Source organism: Urtica dioica, chromosome 4 (genome assembly GCF_054948205.1).
Source record: "Urtica dioica subsp. dioica isolate 48M chromosome 4, U.dioica_male_clone48M_v1_H2, whole genome shotgun sequence".
Taxonomy (NCBI): domain Eukaryota; kingdom Viridiplantae; phylum Streptophyta; class Magnoliopsida; order Rosales; family Urticaceae; genus Urtica; species Urtica dioica.
Window position 1 is genome coordinate 24,838,439 of NC_142759.1, and position 12,758 is coordinate 24,851,196.

The 12,758-nt window shown below is 49.2% G+C and overlaps 1 protein-coding gene and 1 non-coding gene across 2 annotated transcripts; one reads left to right on the plus strand and one right to left on the minus strand.

Annotated features, from left to right (window-relative positions):
- On the minus strand, positions 1-105 carry LOC149401355 (small nucleolar RNA R71). Its single transcript, XR_016296861.1, has one exon. It is a non-coding gene; the product is annotated as a small nucleolar RNA R71 (small nucleolar RNA).
- A 1,024-nt stretch (positions 106-1,129) lies between these two features.
- LOC149401356 (uncharacterized) lies at positions 1,130-1,615 on the plus strand. The gene has a single exon (XM_089610677.1). The coding sequence runs from the start codon at positions 1,130-1,132 to the stop codon at positions 1,613-1,615; it is 486 nt and encodes a 161-aa protein (XP_089466803.1).
- Positions 1,616-12,758: the final 11,143 nt, after the last annotated feature.

The window sequence follows — 12,758 nt, forward strand, 5'->3', positions numbered from 1 at the left end:
ACTACGAAACGAGATCTATAGTTTCGGACAATAGGAAGGCGAATCTCTACATGAAGCTTGGGCTCGCTTCAAGGGGATGTTGAGAAAGTGCCCACATCACGGAGTCACTCTTCCGATCCAGCTTAAGATATTCTACTACGGGCTGATCTCACCCACGAAAACTTTGGTGAACACTGCGGCAGGAGGCACAGTGTTAACTAAGACACCCATAGAGGTCAAAGAACTCCTAAACGAGCTGGCATGGGGCAATGACCAATGCCCGGTGGAGAAACGAATCATGAAGCCACCCCCAGCATCCGCGAATGCCACGACATCCACACCTGATGTAGAAGCAATTAAAGCAGTGACGGCTGAATTGGCGGAACTAAAGAAGTAGTTGAAGGAGATGCAAACCACTGTCCATGCGATGCACTCAACACCATGCTTCTGGTGTAACGAGCCTCACTTCACCGACGACTGCCCGAACGCAAACGAGTGTCGAGCCGAGAATGCAAATTTCATGGGGAACTACAATCGTCCAACATTCCAGAACTCCAAAAACTACTACTCCGGCGCATGGAACAACCACCAAAATTTGGCATGGAAACTACAGCCTCAACAGGGGTTCCTGAATCAAGGACCGCCCCGGGGGTTCCGAAATCAACAACAAGGGCAGCAACAACACCAACGGGGGCTCCAGCCACAACAACAACATCAGCCCGTCCCTAAGGATGAAATGAAGGAAATGTTCACAGCCTTCATGTCCCGAACGCAGACGTACATGCAGAATCAAGATGCGGTGATGCGCAACCTCGAAGCACAGATGGGACAGATGGCCACGACATTCAACACAAGGCCACAAGGCACGCTCCCGAGCAATTCCGAGCCTAATCCCTAAAACCAGTGCAATGCCATCACACTTCGTAGTGGGCTAGTAGTCGACAACTCCGACAAAAGGAAGGAGAAAGCATCGAAGGACGAAGTAAAGCCCGCAACCCCGGAGATTCCAGCACCCCCTGTGATTCCTCCAGTCAAGATACCATTCCCAGAGTGACTAAAGAAGGTGAAGCTCGATAAGCAATACGGGAAGTTCCTAGACATCTTCAAGCAGCTCCACATAAAAATCCCGTTTGCCGAAGCCATTGAGCAAATGCCAAACTACGCCAAATTCTTGAAGGACATCCTCTCTAACAAGCGCAAGATCGAGGATTGTAGCACCATTGCACTTTCAGAGGAGTGCAGTGTGATTCTCCAGAGGAAGCTCCCTCCAAAGCTCAAGGATCCGGGAAGCTTCACCGTTCCATGCATGATTGGAGACGCTCACTTCGAAAAGGCACTATGTGACTTGGGAGCAAGTATCAACCTCATGCCGTACTCCATCTTCCAGAAGCTCAGCATTGGAGAAGCGAAGCCCACAAGAGTGACGCTCCAAATGGCGGACAGGTCCATAAAGCATCCCCGAGGAGTGATCGAGGATATCCTTGTCAAGGTGGACAAATTCATCTTCCCTGTTGATTTCGTCGTTCACGATATGGAGGAAGACAAAGACATTCCCATCATCTTGGGAAGACCATTCCTAGCCACCGGAGGAGCCTTGATTGATGTCCAGAAAGGCGAGCTGAAATTACGGGTTTAAGACGGCGTGTTCAAGTCGATGAAGTACCCGAAGGCGAGTGACGACATATTCCGGGTAGACCTCTGCGACGCAGCCATCGACGACCACACCCTTCGCCTGGAGGAACCATTAAAGGTATGTCTTCTTAACTCATATGAATTCGCTGATGAGTTTGTTAAATGTTCAGCACTAGATTACGCGAATTACATGAATGGGTTCGAAGAAAACAAAAGAAAATACTTCGAGGAGCTGGGAGAAAGCACAAAGCGCGTAAAACCATCGATTGAGGAGTCCCAGAAGATTGAATTGAATGAGCTGCCCGCGCATCTCCACTACGCATACCTCGCCGATAAGGAGACACTTCCGATCATCATCACTGCCCACCTCAATGCGACTACGTGCACTTGCGTATGGAAAAATCGCAACAGTCTCCGATGGTTTCAGTCAAATTCCGATGCTTTCGGTCAAGATCCGATGATTTCGGATGAGTTTGGTGAAAATCCGATGACTTCATTCAAGATCCGATGGTTTTGGTAATAACAGATTTTTTTTTAAAATTTATTTATTTATTTATATACTAGGATAAATATACTAATAAATGGGTTTTTTTTTATGATAAATTTACTAATAAATTGTTGATATTTATTTTATTTTATATTTTAGTAACAATATACATTATGTTTTTATGTTATAACTGTTGATGTTGGACTTCGTCCTCAAGGTAACAAGAGATGGATTAGGCCAAACAGAAGGAAATTGGGCCCAAGCCCACGTAGTTGTGCTAATAGGTTAAGGAACTACACCAGCTCGATAGAAGATTCAAATATCAGCTCCAAAGACCCGGAGATATGAAGCCAGTCAGCCCGGTCAATCTGTAACTGCCCCTCATACGAATAAGTCTACAACGACAGGTATCCCAAGACATAGTGGTGAGTTCCAACTGACACACGACGTGTCACCTGTAATCCGGAGCTCGCAACCTCGTCCCTCGTACTATAAATATAAGATAATCAAGTCTATGTCAGACACGTTACTCTCGTTTTTACTCTACGATCTTGCGATTCTTGCCTTCAAGTTAACATCTTTGTACTATTTTGAGTGATTATAATAAAAATAGCCCCGAGCTTATTTTACATTCTATTTTCTTCTCTTTGTTCATTGTTAAATTCGTGTAGCTTTTCTGTTTAGTCTTGCTACAGAGAATTAATTCCCATTTAGAAATCTAAACCGACCCATTTTCCTTTTGTAAATTGTCGTGACTGTTTTGGTGTGATTTCTCACGTCAATAGTTTGGCGCCGTATGTGGAAAACCTATCAATTTTCCTTACACTTCAAGCCCAAATTTTTACACCACCTCCCTTCTTGTCTCTCCGACCCCATGGAATCACCGTCTCCGACAACTCCCACGTCCGGCTTAGAACTGATTCTCGAATTGAAGTCGATGCTGCAAGCCCTCATCAAGAGAGCCGTGGCCCAGGAGCAGTCATACCAGACTGTGATGCCATAAATATCAATACTTTCATCTAAGCACAGAGCGTTGGAATCCCGCTACGACACAGTAGGTCTCCCATCGGCGGAATCCAACCCAAACGCCGCAGGATCTAGCAGGCCGGGAATGAATTTCCCACTTGGAATTCAGTTGGATTTCTCGGGAATCGAAATGACTCCCAACCTTAACCAGGGAGAAATCCTTACTGAACTTCCACCTCCACCTCGCAAAATTTTGCACCAGGTGAGGACCCCTGGGAACGGGCATATCTGGGCCTAATCCTGAGTGTTCTGACCCCGTCGAGAATGTGCGAGTTCAACCGAGCCCGCGCATCGTAGAGCGGATTACCCATGAATGCAAGATGCCAAATCTCGCCTAATCAGCTGGGGTAGTTCGAAACCCGTCTTGGCTGCCTGACCAGCCAGAAGTCGAGCCCGCTAGAGCTCGTGAACTAACCCCTCTCGAGGCCCGATACGACCGTAATGAAATTGCTTTATTACGGTGGACTGTGGCCGAAACCAATGCAGGGTTACGGGCAGTGAGAGCATGAGTTCACAACGCCACAAGCGTAACCCCCGAACTTGATCGCCCGATCGAAGAGACTCGTACCCCGTTCATCGAGCGGATTACGAGCGTTTGAATCAAGGACACATGGAAACTCAGATTCCCCTTTTACGAGGGAAAAACTGATCCCAAGGCACATATGACCACATTCAGGATTGCTGTCGGACGGACTTATCTGAACGACAATGAAAGGGATACCGGTTACTGTCGCCTCTTTGCGGAACATTTGATCGGGCCTGCCCTGGAATGGTTCTCGAAGTTAGAAGAAGGATCTAATGACAACTTTGACTAGTTTTCAATGGTCTTCTTGAAGCATTACTCCATGTATTTGGAAGCCGGTGCTTTGGATGCCGACCTGTGGTTGCTTCTGCAAGGGGCTAAAGAGTCGCTGAGAACCTTCATGACTCGATTTAAAGATGTCATGTCCAAGATCAGCGGCGTCAGCAGTGCGGGAGGGATTGCGGCTCTAAAGTACATGCTCTGGCACGAGTTACGCTTCTGCGAGGAACTGATCGTGAACCAGCCCGCCACGATAGAAGATGCTATGCATCGAGCAACAAAATAGGCCATCATCGAGGAGGAGATGGCGGCCCTGGCAAGAAAGTTCACGGTCACGAAGTTGACCTTGAACTCAAAAAATCATCTGAACCAGGCCTTGAACGCAGCAAATCCTCCGAACCAGAACCCCCGCCCGTTCGCACCTGAAAAGCGCAACGACTGGCCCGAACAACCACAAGGGAATCACCTCCATAGTTAAGGGGGAAGGCCGAGATTCCCCCAAAATTTTGCATATGCTGTTGCAGGGGGAAGCAAAGGACCAAAATCCGTCCGGAGGACTAACACATGGACAAGAGACAAGTCCACCTACTGTAACCATCATAAAAATTGGGGACACAAAACTGAAGATTGCAGAACGGTATGTGACTATCTCGCCGCCAAGTTTGCCAGCGGCGAGCTAGGAAACGTGAGCTTAGGCGAGCTTTCCCCTCCTCGAGGTGGACCATCACCTAGAAAGCGTAAGCGCCCCAATGAAGGATCATCTCCCCCAGCAGAAGCCCAAAAGAAAAGAGTCGACTACATTATAGGAGGACTCGACTCTTCAAAGAATCGGTGAACTCTACCAATGTTGGGCCATCACCGGGACTACTCCCAAGTGTCCCACAAACTGGCCCGACGACCTGATCGAGTTCAGGGAAAGCGAGTCTTGGTCGTTGGACGGCCCCATGACGATGCGCTTGTCCTGACCTTGGACGTATCGAACTGCATAGTATTTCGGATTCTCGTTGACAACAGAAGTTCCGTCGACGTCATCTATCTAAGTACCCTTAAAAAGATGGATATAAATGAATCCGTAGTCGAAAAAGGTTCGATTGAACTCACCAGATTCGATGGGAAATCGATCTCCGCGATCGAATCCATAAGGCTAGCCGTCTACGTAGGCGGCGAAAAAAGCTCATGGAATTTGTTGTGTTGAATTGCCCATCAGCATTTAACATTAACTTGGGAAGACCGTGGATTCACTCCATGAGAGCCATCCCCTCAACGTACCACTAATGCATTCTTTTCCCAACTTCAAAAGGTGTAAGGGAAATCAAAGGTAATCAATCGGTAGCGCGATCATGCTACCTAAGTGGGTACAAGCTAGTACACCAGCCCGATCAATAGCAATTAATGCCTAGCAACGAACACAACATGCCGATTGAGACAGACGAAGGGGATAACGAGCCCGAGACTCAAGATCACCCGCGTCTGAAACTTACTACCCCGATCCAAATCGACGGGTCAGACCCAGAGCGAGTGGTAGGAATAGGTTTAGAACTGAAGGGCGAGTTAAGGCACCAACTCATTCGTTTCCTAAAATCGAATAAGTCAGCCTTCGCCTGGACCACCGAAGACATGCCAGAGATCTATGTCAACATCACGTCTCACCAACTGAATGCTGACCTGAGTTGTGAATAAGATGTTCAAAGAGAAACTGTGTAACACCATGAAAGTCTACATCAATAATATGTTGGTGAAGTCCATCTGCGACACCGACCACGTAGCGCACCTTGAGGAATGTTTCAAGGTGTTGAACCAGTATCAGATGAAACTTAATCCTACGAAGTGTTCGTTCGAGATATCGTCAGGAAATTCTTGGGCTACTTAGTAAACCCGACCAGATCTTAGCACTAACATGGATGCCCTTGCCTAGGAATAAGTGGGAAGTATAATGATTAACCGGGAGAGTGGCGACACTAAACCAGTTCATCTCAAAATCAACAGAAAAGTGTCTCCCATTCTTCAAGTGTATACAGAAAAATACCGGGAAAGACTTCAAATGGGACGATGCTTGTGAAAAAGCTCTTCAGCTGTTGAAAGAATATTTGGCTTCTCCACCTGTGCTGACCAAGCCCGTGGAAGGAGAAGCCCCTATAACTCTACGTTGCTTTATCACCTGCCGCTGTCAGTGGTGTACTGGTAAGGGAAGAAGTCGGGAACCAGAAGCCTATCTTCTACATCTGTAAAACATTCAAAGACGCGGAAACCTGATACCCCGCCATCGAAAAATTAGCATTAGCCGTGGTGGAAACATTAAGGAAGTTACGACCGTAATTCCAGTCGCACCCCATAGTAGTAATGACCACACAACCATTGCAAACTGTCCTCCACAGTCCATACTAGTCCGGAAGATTAACCAAATGGGCGATCGAGCTGCCAGAATAAGACATAGAATATTGGATGAGAACTTTCGCGAAGTTGCAAGTCCTCGCTGATTTTCTCGTCGAGCTCATGATCGACCAGGAGGAAGACCTAAAACCAAATGGAGTTTGGACACTCAACGTGGATGGGGCATCCTCGAAACAAGGATCCGGAATCAGGATCCGGCTTGTTTCACCTACATGAGAAGTACTAGAACAATCCTTCCCATTCGGATTCGCCGCCTCAAACAACGAGGCTGAATACGAAGCCCTAATCGCCAGATTATGCCTTGCAAAGGGCATTGAAGCAAGAAACGTAAAGGCATTATGCGATTCTCAGCTCGTAGCCAACCAGTTCAGTGGGGAGTTCGACACGCGTGAAGAATACATGAAGAACTACGTGACTATCATCCATGATCTAGATGACCAGTTTGACAAGTTCGAACTCACTAGGATTCCCTGAAGAATACATGAAGAACTACGTGACTATCATCCATGATCTAGATGACCAGTTTGACAAGTTCGAACTCACTAGGATTCCCTGAGGAGAAAACACAACCGCTGGCGCCTTGGTTGCACTTGCCTCTATATCAGACCCAAACATAAAAAAGGTTATTCCTGCAGAAGCGATACAATCCCTCAGCATACCTATGAAAGTTAATTTCATAGCAATAGAAGAAACAGATTGGCGACCACCAATCACGAGTACATCCAGCATGGAGAACTACCACTAGATAAGCAAGAAGCTCGCAAACTAAAATCCATCAGCGCGAGATATTGCATCATAAACGGGAAGTTCTGTAAAAGGAGTTCTCCGGACCATACATGAGATGCCTAGGGAGAGACGAAGCAGATCAAGTCCTCCATGAAATCCATGACGGTGAATGTAGAAATCACACGGGAGGCCGATCCCTCGCTCTCAAAGCCAAAAGGCAAGGGTATTTTTGGTCCACAACGCTAGCCAACAACTCGCGGTGGGCTATGAGATGTGAAAAATGCCATAGGCGTGTGCCCATAGTCCGACAACCCGTGGATAAGCTATCTTCCGTATCCGCACCATATCCCTTTATGAAATAGTCGATGGATATAGTAGGACCTATGCCTCCAGCCCTAGGCAGGAAGAGGTTCCTACCCATCCTAACCGATTATTTGTTCAAATGGATCGAAGCCGAAGCCTTGCCAAATGTGAAAGAAATTCACGTGGAAGGCTTCGTTTGGAAAAATATCATTTCACGCCACGGAGCCCCAAGGGAGATAGTGGTGGACAATGGATCCCAGTTTATCTCAGCATGCTTCGAAGGATTCTACGAAAGATGGGGGATAAGGCTGAGTAAGTCCACCCCGCTCTACCCGCAAGGGAATGGACATGCATAGGTCGCCAATAAAACCATCAGTAGCAACCTTAAAACGCAGCTCGAAGAGAAGAATGGATGGTCGGCTGACGAGCTCCATGGAGCGCTGTGGGCATATAGAAAGAGCCCCCGTCGAGCCATCGACGAATCACCTTTTTCCCTGGTATACGGCATGGAGGCCGTAATACCGGCCAAAATAGAAGTGCCAAGCCTAAGGAGAGAATCGGCTTGGCAAAATGAACTAATGAATGATGAAATGCTCTGAGATGAGCTGGATTTCATCGAAGAAAGGTGTGAACTGGCATTGATTTGCGTCCAAGGGAACCAGTTGGCCGCAACTTGGTACTACAACTCGAAAGTTAGGGAAATGAGATTCTCAGAGGGAAAGCTCATCCTCAGGCATGTGTTTCTAAACACGGCCAAACCTAACTAAGGCAAACTTAGCACGAACTGGGAAAGGCCATACAGGGTAACTGGTAACTTGCATGGTTAGGCATGGGGTCTATGAGCTAGAAAAAAAAACGACGTCTTCGTGTTGCGCTCTTGAAACGTCCAACACTTATGGAAATACTTTTGCTAACTGGCAGCCCATCGAACTATGTCACGGCTTGATCCCACTAAGTGGATACATAGGCAGCTCGCAAAGGCACAGTCGCTGTTGTCGCTGTTTTTCGGACAACGATTTAGGAGTCAAAGGCGGTTAGACACAAGGCCGGACCAAGTGGCCTCACCTTGACTCGAGCGTGTCGGACTTGATATCTCAAGTCGTCCCTTAGCTGTCAGTGATGTCTATCTCGCCCAGGCACCTGAAAAGCAAGCAGGAAGGCGTGAACTATAAAGGGGAAATAGAGGGGGTGCCTCTATTTACCTCTCCAACGCTCAACATTAGTAGGATTGAGGTGGATATAGAGGGTTTAGGTGTTTAGAGACCAAGACTTGAGAGAAACGAGCGAGGTATGAGTTCGGCAGCGTTTCAGTACTCAAGGATGGATTACCTGGGTCAAGGGAGAGACCCTCATATTTATCGGCGGCCAAGGGGTGTTTGGGGAACCCCTTGGCCAAGCGCCGGCCTTGGAGAGCCGGCCTTGGAGCGCCGGCCTTGGAGAGCCGGCCTTGGAGAGTCGGCCTTGGAGAGCGCCGGCCTTGGAGAGCCGGCCTTGGAGAGCCGGCCTTGGAGAGCCGGCCTTGGACAGCCGGCCTTGGCTAGCGCCGGCCTTGGAGAGCCGGCCTTAGCTAGCGCCGGCCTTGGAGAGCCGGCCTTGGCTAGCGCCGACCTTGGTGAGCCGGCCTTGGAGAGCCGACCTTGGAGAGCCGGCCTTGGAGAGCCGGCCTTGGCTAGCGCCGGCCTTGGAGAGCCGGCCTTGGCTAGCGCCGGCCTTGGCTAGCGCCGGCCTTGGAGAGCCGGCCTTGGAGAGCCGGCCTTGGAGAGCCGGCCTTGGCTAGCGCCGGCCTTGGAGAGCCGGCCTTGGAGAGCCGGCCTCGGGACGGCCGCCAGCGTGGCCGTCGTCGATCTACCGGGCCGAGACGGACCGGTAACATTAGCCCCCGAGTTTATCATTGATTGTAAATCGCGTGGTAAACTCAAAGTCCAACGTTGGCCCATCGGAGAAGCCTGCCGCCAAGAGGTATGCTCCGACGTCCTTTACTATATATATATATATTTTTTTATTTTTTTTTTATTTTTTGTCGATCATGCTTGCCTCGTTATTCGCGCCCATGGACCCCATTGACCACCTATCGGGGTGTGGGGCCATTTTCTCGATTTGCCAATGAAGGCGTGATCGATTAGCACGACTTTATTGTGCGTGTCTTATTTTCTCGACTTGCCAATGAAGGCGTGATCGATTATCACGACTATATTGTGCGTGTCTTATTTTCTCGACTTGCCAATGAAGGCGTGATCGATTAGCACGACTTTATTGTGCGTGTCTTATTTTCTCGACTTGCCAATGAAGGCGTGATCGATTAGCACGACTTTATTGTGCGTGTCTTATTTTCTCGACTCGCCAATGAAGGCGTGATCGATTAGCACGACTTTATTGCGCGTGTCTTATTTTCTCGACTTACCGATGAAGGCGTGATCGATTAGCACGACTTTATTGCGCGTGTCTTATTTTCTCGACTTACCAATGAAGGCGTGATCGATTAGCACGACTTTATTGTGCGTGTCTTATTTTCTCGACTCGCCAATGAAGGCGTGATCGATTAGCACGACTTTATTGCGCGTGTCTTATTTTCTCGACTTACCAATGAAGGCGTGATCGATTAGCACAACTTTATTGCGCGTGTCTTATTTTCTCGACTTACCAATGAAGGCGTGATCGATTAGCACGACTTATTGTGCGTGTCTTATTTTCTCGACTTGCCAATGAAGGCGTGATCGATTAGCACGACTTTATTGTGCGTGTCTTATTTTCTCGACTTGCCAATGAAGGCGTGATCGATTAGCACGACTTTATTGTGCGTGTCTTAGCACGACTTTATTGTGCGTGTCTTATTTTCTCGACTTGCCAATGAAGGCGTGATCGATTAGCACGACTTTATTGTGCGTGTCTTATTTTCTCGACTCGCCAATGAAGGCGTGATCGATTAGCACGACTTTATTGCGCGTGTCTTATTTTCTCGACTTACCAATGAAGGCGTGATCGATTAGCACGACTTTATTGCGCGTGTCTTATTTTCTCGACTTACCAATGAAGGCGTGATCGATTAGCACGACTTTATTGCGCGTGTCTTATTTTCTCGACTTACCAATGAAGGCGTGATCGATTAGCACGACTTTATTGCGCGTGTCTTATTTTCTCGACTTGCCAATGAAGGCGTGATCGATTAGCACGACTATATTGTGCGCGTCTTATTTTCTCGACCCACCAATGAAGGCGTGATCGATTAGCACGACTTTGGCCTCGGGGGAATCGGCACGAGGAGTATCGGTCGACTCGTGGATTCGAACTTGGCTCGAGGAATGGACTCATCTCGAGGGGTTACGTGGAGAGTCGTCACGAGGAGTATTAGTCAACTCGTGGACTCGGACTCAACTCGAGGACTCACGTAGAGCCTGCACGAGGAGTTATGTGATAAGACTTTTCTTGGGACCTCTGGCCTAACCATCGGCCCCTTGAGACTTTGTAATATTTTTGTTTTTGTTTTTGAGTTGTTTTTTTTTTTTGTTGAGCGAGCGAGCTCTAGTTTCGTTGAGCATTGTTTCCCATTAGCCCCCCGAGTTTCTCGTGTACTCGTAGAGGAGACTAGAAATTATAATGCAACGAGATAAAGACTTCGAGGTGAAATGTAATCTAATTACCATGTAGAAATAGTCAAAAATTACATTCCCAGGCCATTAGCCTTATCGAAATTTGAAACTGTCTTAAAATCGGAAATAAAATGACATAATGAGAAAAAGGAGCGGGCTTCCACCGCAGTGCCAGCTTCTGCAGCTTGACCGAGCTAGAGGATGGCGCTCACCATCTTTTCCTTCCCTTTCCCGTCCACGCCTTGGATGTAGCACATCCTCGCCATTGACTGGTCTCCCAACATGACGCAATCCCCTTCTCAGTCGAGAACTTCATCATCAGGTGATAGGTGGACGTTATGGCCTTCAGCCGGTTGAGAGTCGGGCGGCCGATGATGATGTTGTATGCCGAGGGCTGGTCCATAACTAGGAAGGACACTATGCGGGTGACCTCGAGCCCCCCCGGTGTTCCGAAGGTGACCGGGAGGTCGATGGTTCCCTCCGTCATGACCCTCTCCCCGGAGAAGCCGAAGAGCGGAGTCGAGACCGGGGTCGGTCCCACTCCGGATAGCTTCATCCTGTCTAGCGCCGATTTGAAGATTATGTCGGCGGAGCTGCCGTTATCAATCAGGATTCTTCAGACGAGATTGTTGGCGACCGGGGCCGAGACGACTATTGCGTCATTGTGCGGGTGGAGAACTCGTGTCGCCTCTTGGCCGGTGAAGAACATGGACTCGAACGGGGCCGGAGGGGGAGCCTCAAACGTATGGTTGATGTAGTGCGCAATTTTTCCTCGGGAAACCTCACGCACGTACTTCTTCCTTTGCGTGGACGAGTCCCCAAACTCCGGGCCACCCATGATCGAGCCCACGACATGCAGCTGTGAGCTCTCCGGTTCTTCAATCGCTGCCCGGTCCGTGACAGTCACCGTCACTGGACCCTTCCTTCCTTGCCGTGGACGGCCTTCGTGCACCGCGGCCGTCCCGACCGTTCTCAAGACATACTCTTTTAATTTCCCGTCTTGAATCAGGGCCTCGATCTGACGCCTGAGATGATAGCACTCGGACGTCAGATGCCCGTGATCCTGGTGGTACTCACAGAACTTGTTTCGATCCCTCTTTGCGGGATCCTTCGTCAGAGGAGCCGGACTTCCTAGCTTGTCGCAGTGCAGAGCTAGGGTCCGCTCTTGCGGAGTGTTCAGAGGGGTGTACGTTGATAACGCTCGGAAGCTATCAACGTGCGACGATCTTGGACCGGAGAGGGGGCGACCGTTAGGGGCCCGGCCTCCCTTGCTCCTCTTCCTCTGAGGGCCGGGACGATCTTTGTCCTGTTCGTCGCGGTGGCGACTACCTTGTCCTCCTGACTTTCGGCCATCTCGGCCATCGAGATAGTCCTCGATTCCCATATGTGTGCGGGCTCTCGTCATCAGCTCCGCCATGTCTCGCGGGACTTGCCCGACAATGGACTTGAGGAAGTCGCTCGTGCGAACTCCCTCGGTGATCGCTGTGATGGCGTCCTTGTCGTCGAAGCCCTCGACTTTGTGAGACTCCTCGGTGAAGCGAGCGAGGTATTGTCTCAATGTCTCATCTCTCCCTTGTCGAATGGAGAGGAGGTGGGTCTTCGACTTCTTTTGTGCCACAAGCGAGGCAAAGCGGGCAAGGAAAGCCTCTCGCAAGGCCCAGAAGGACGGGATGCTTCCAGGCCTCAAACTTCGGAACCACTCAAAGCCCGACCCTGTAAGGGTAAGGCTGAAGGCTTGACAGAGGGTCGCATCCGACTGTCCTTGCATTGTCATCCACGTCTCGTAGTGTTGGATGTGGAAGTTTGGGTCAGTCCGTCCATCATA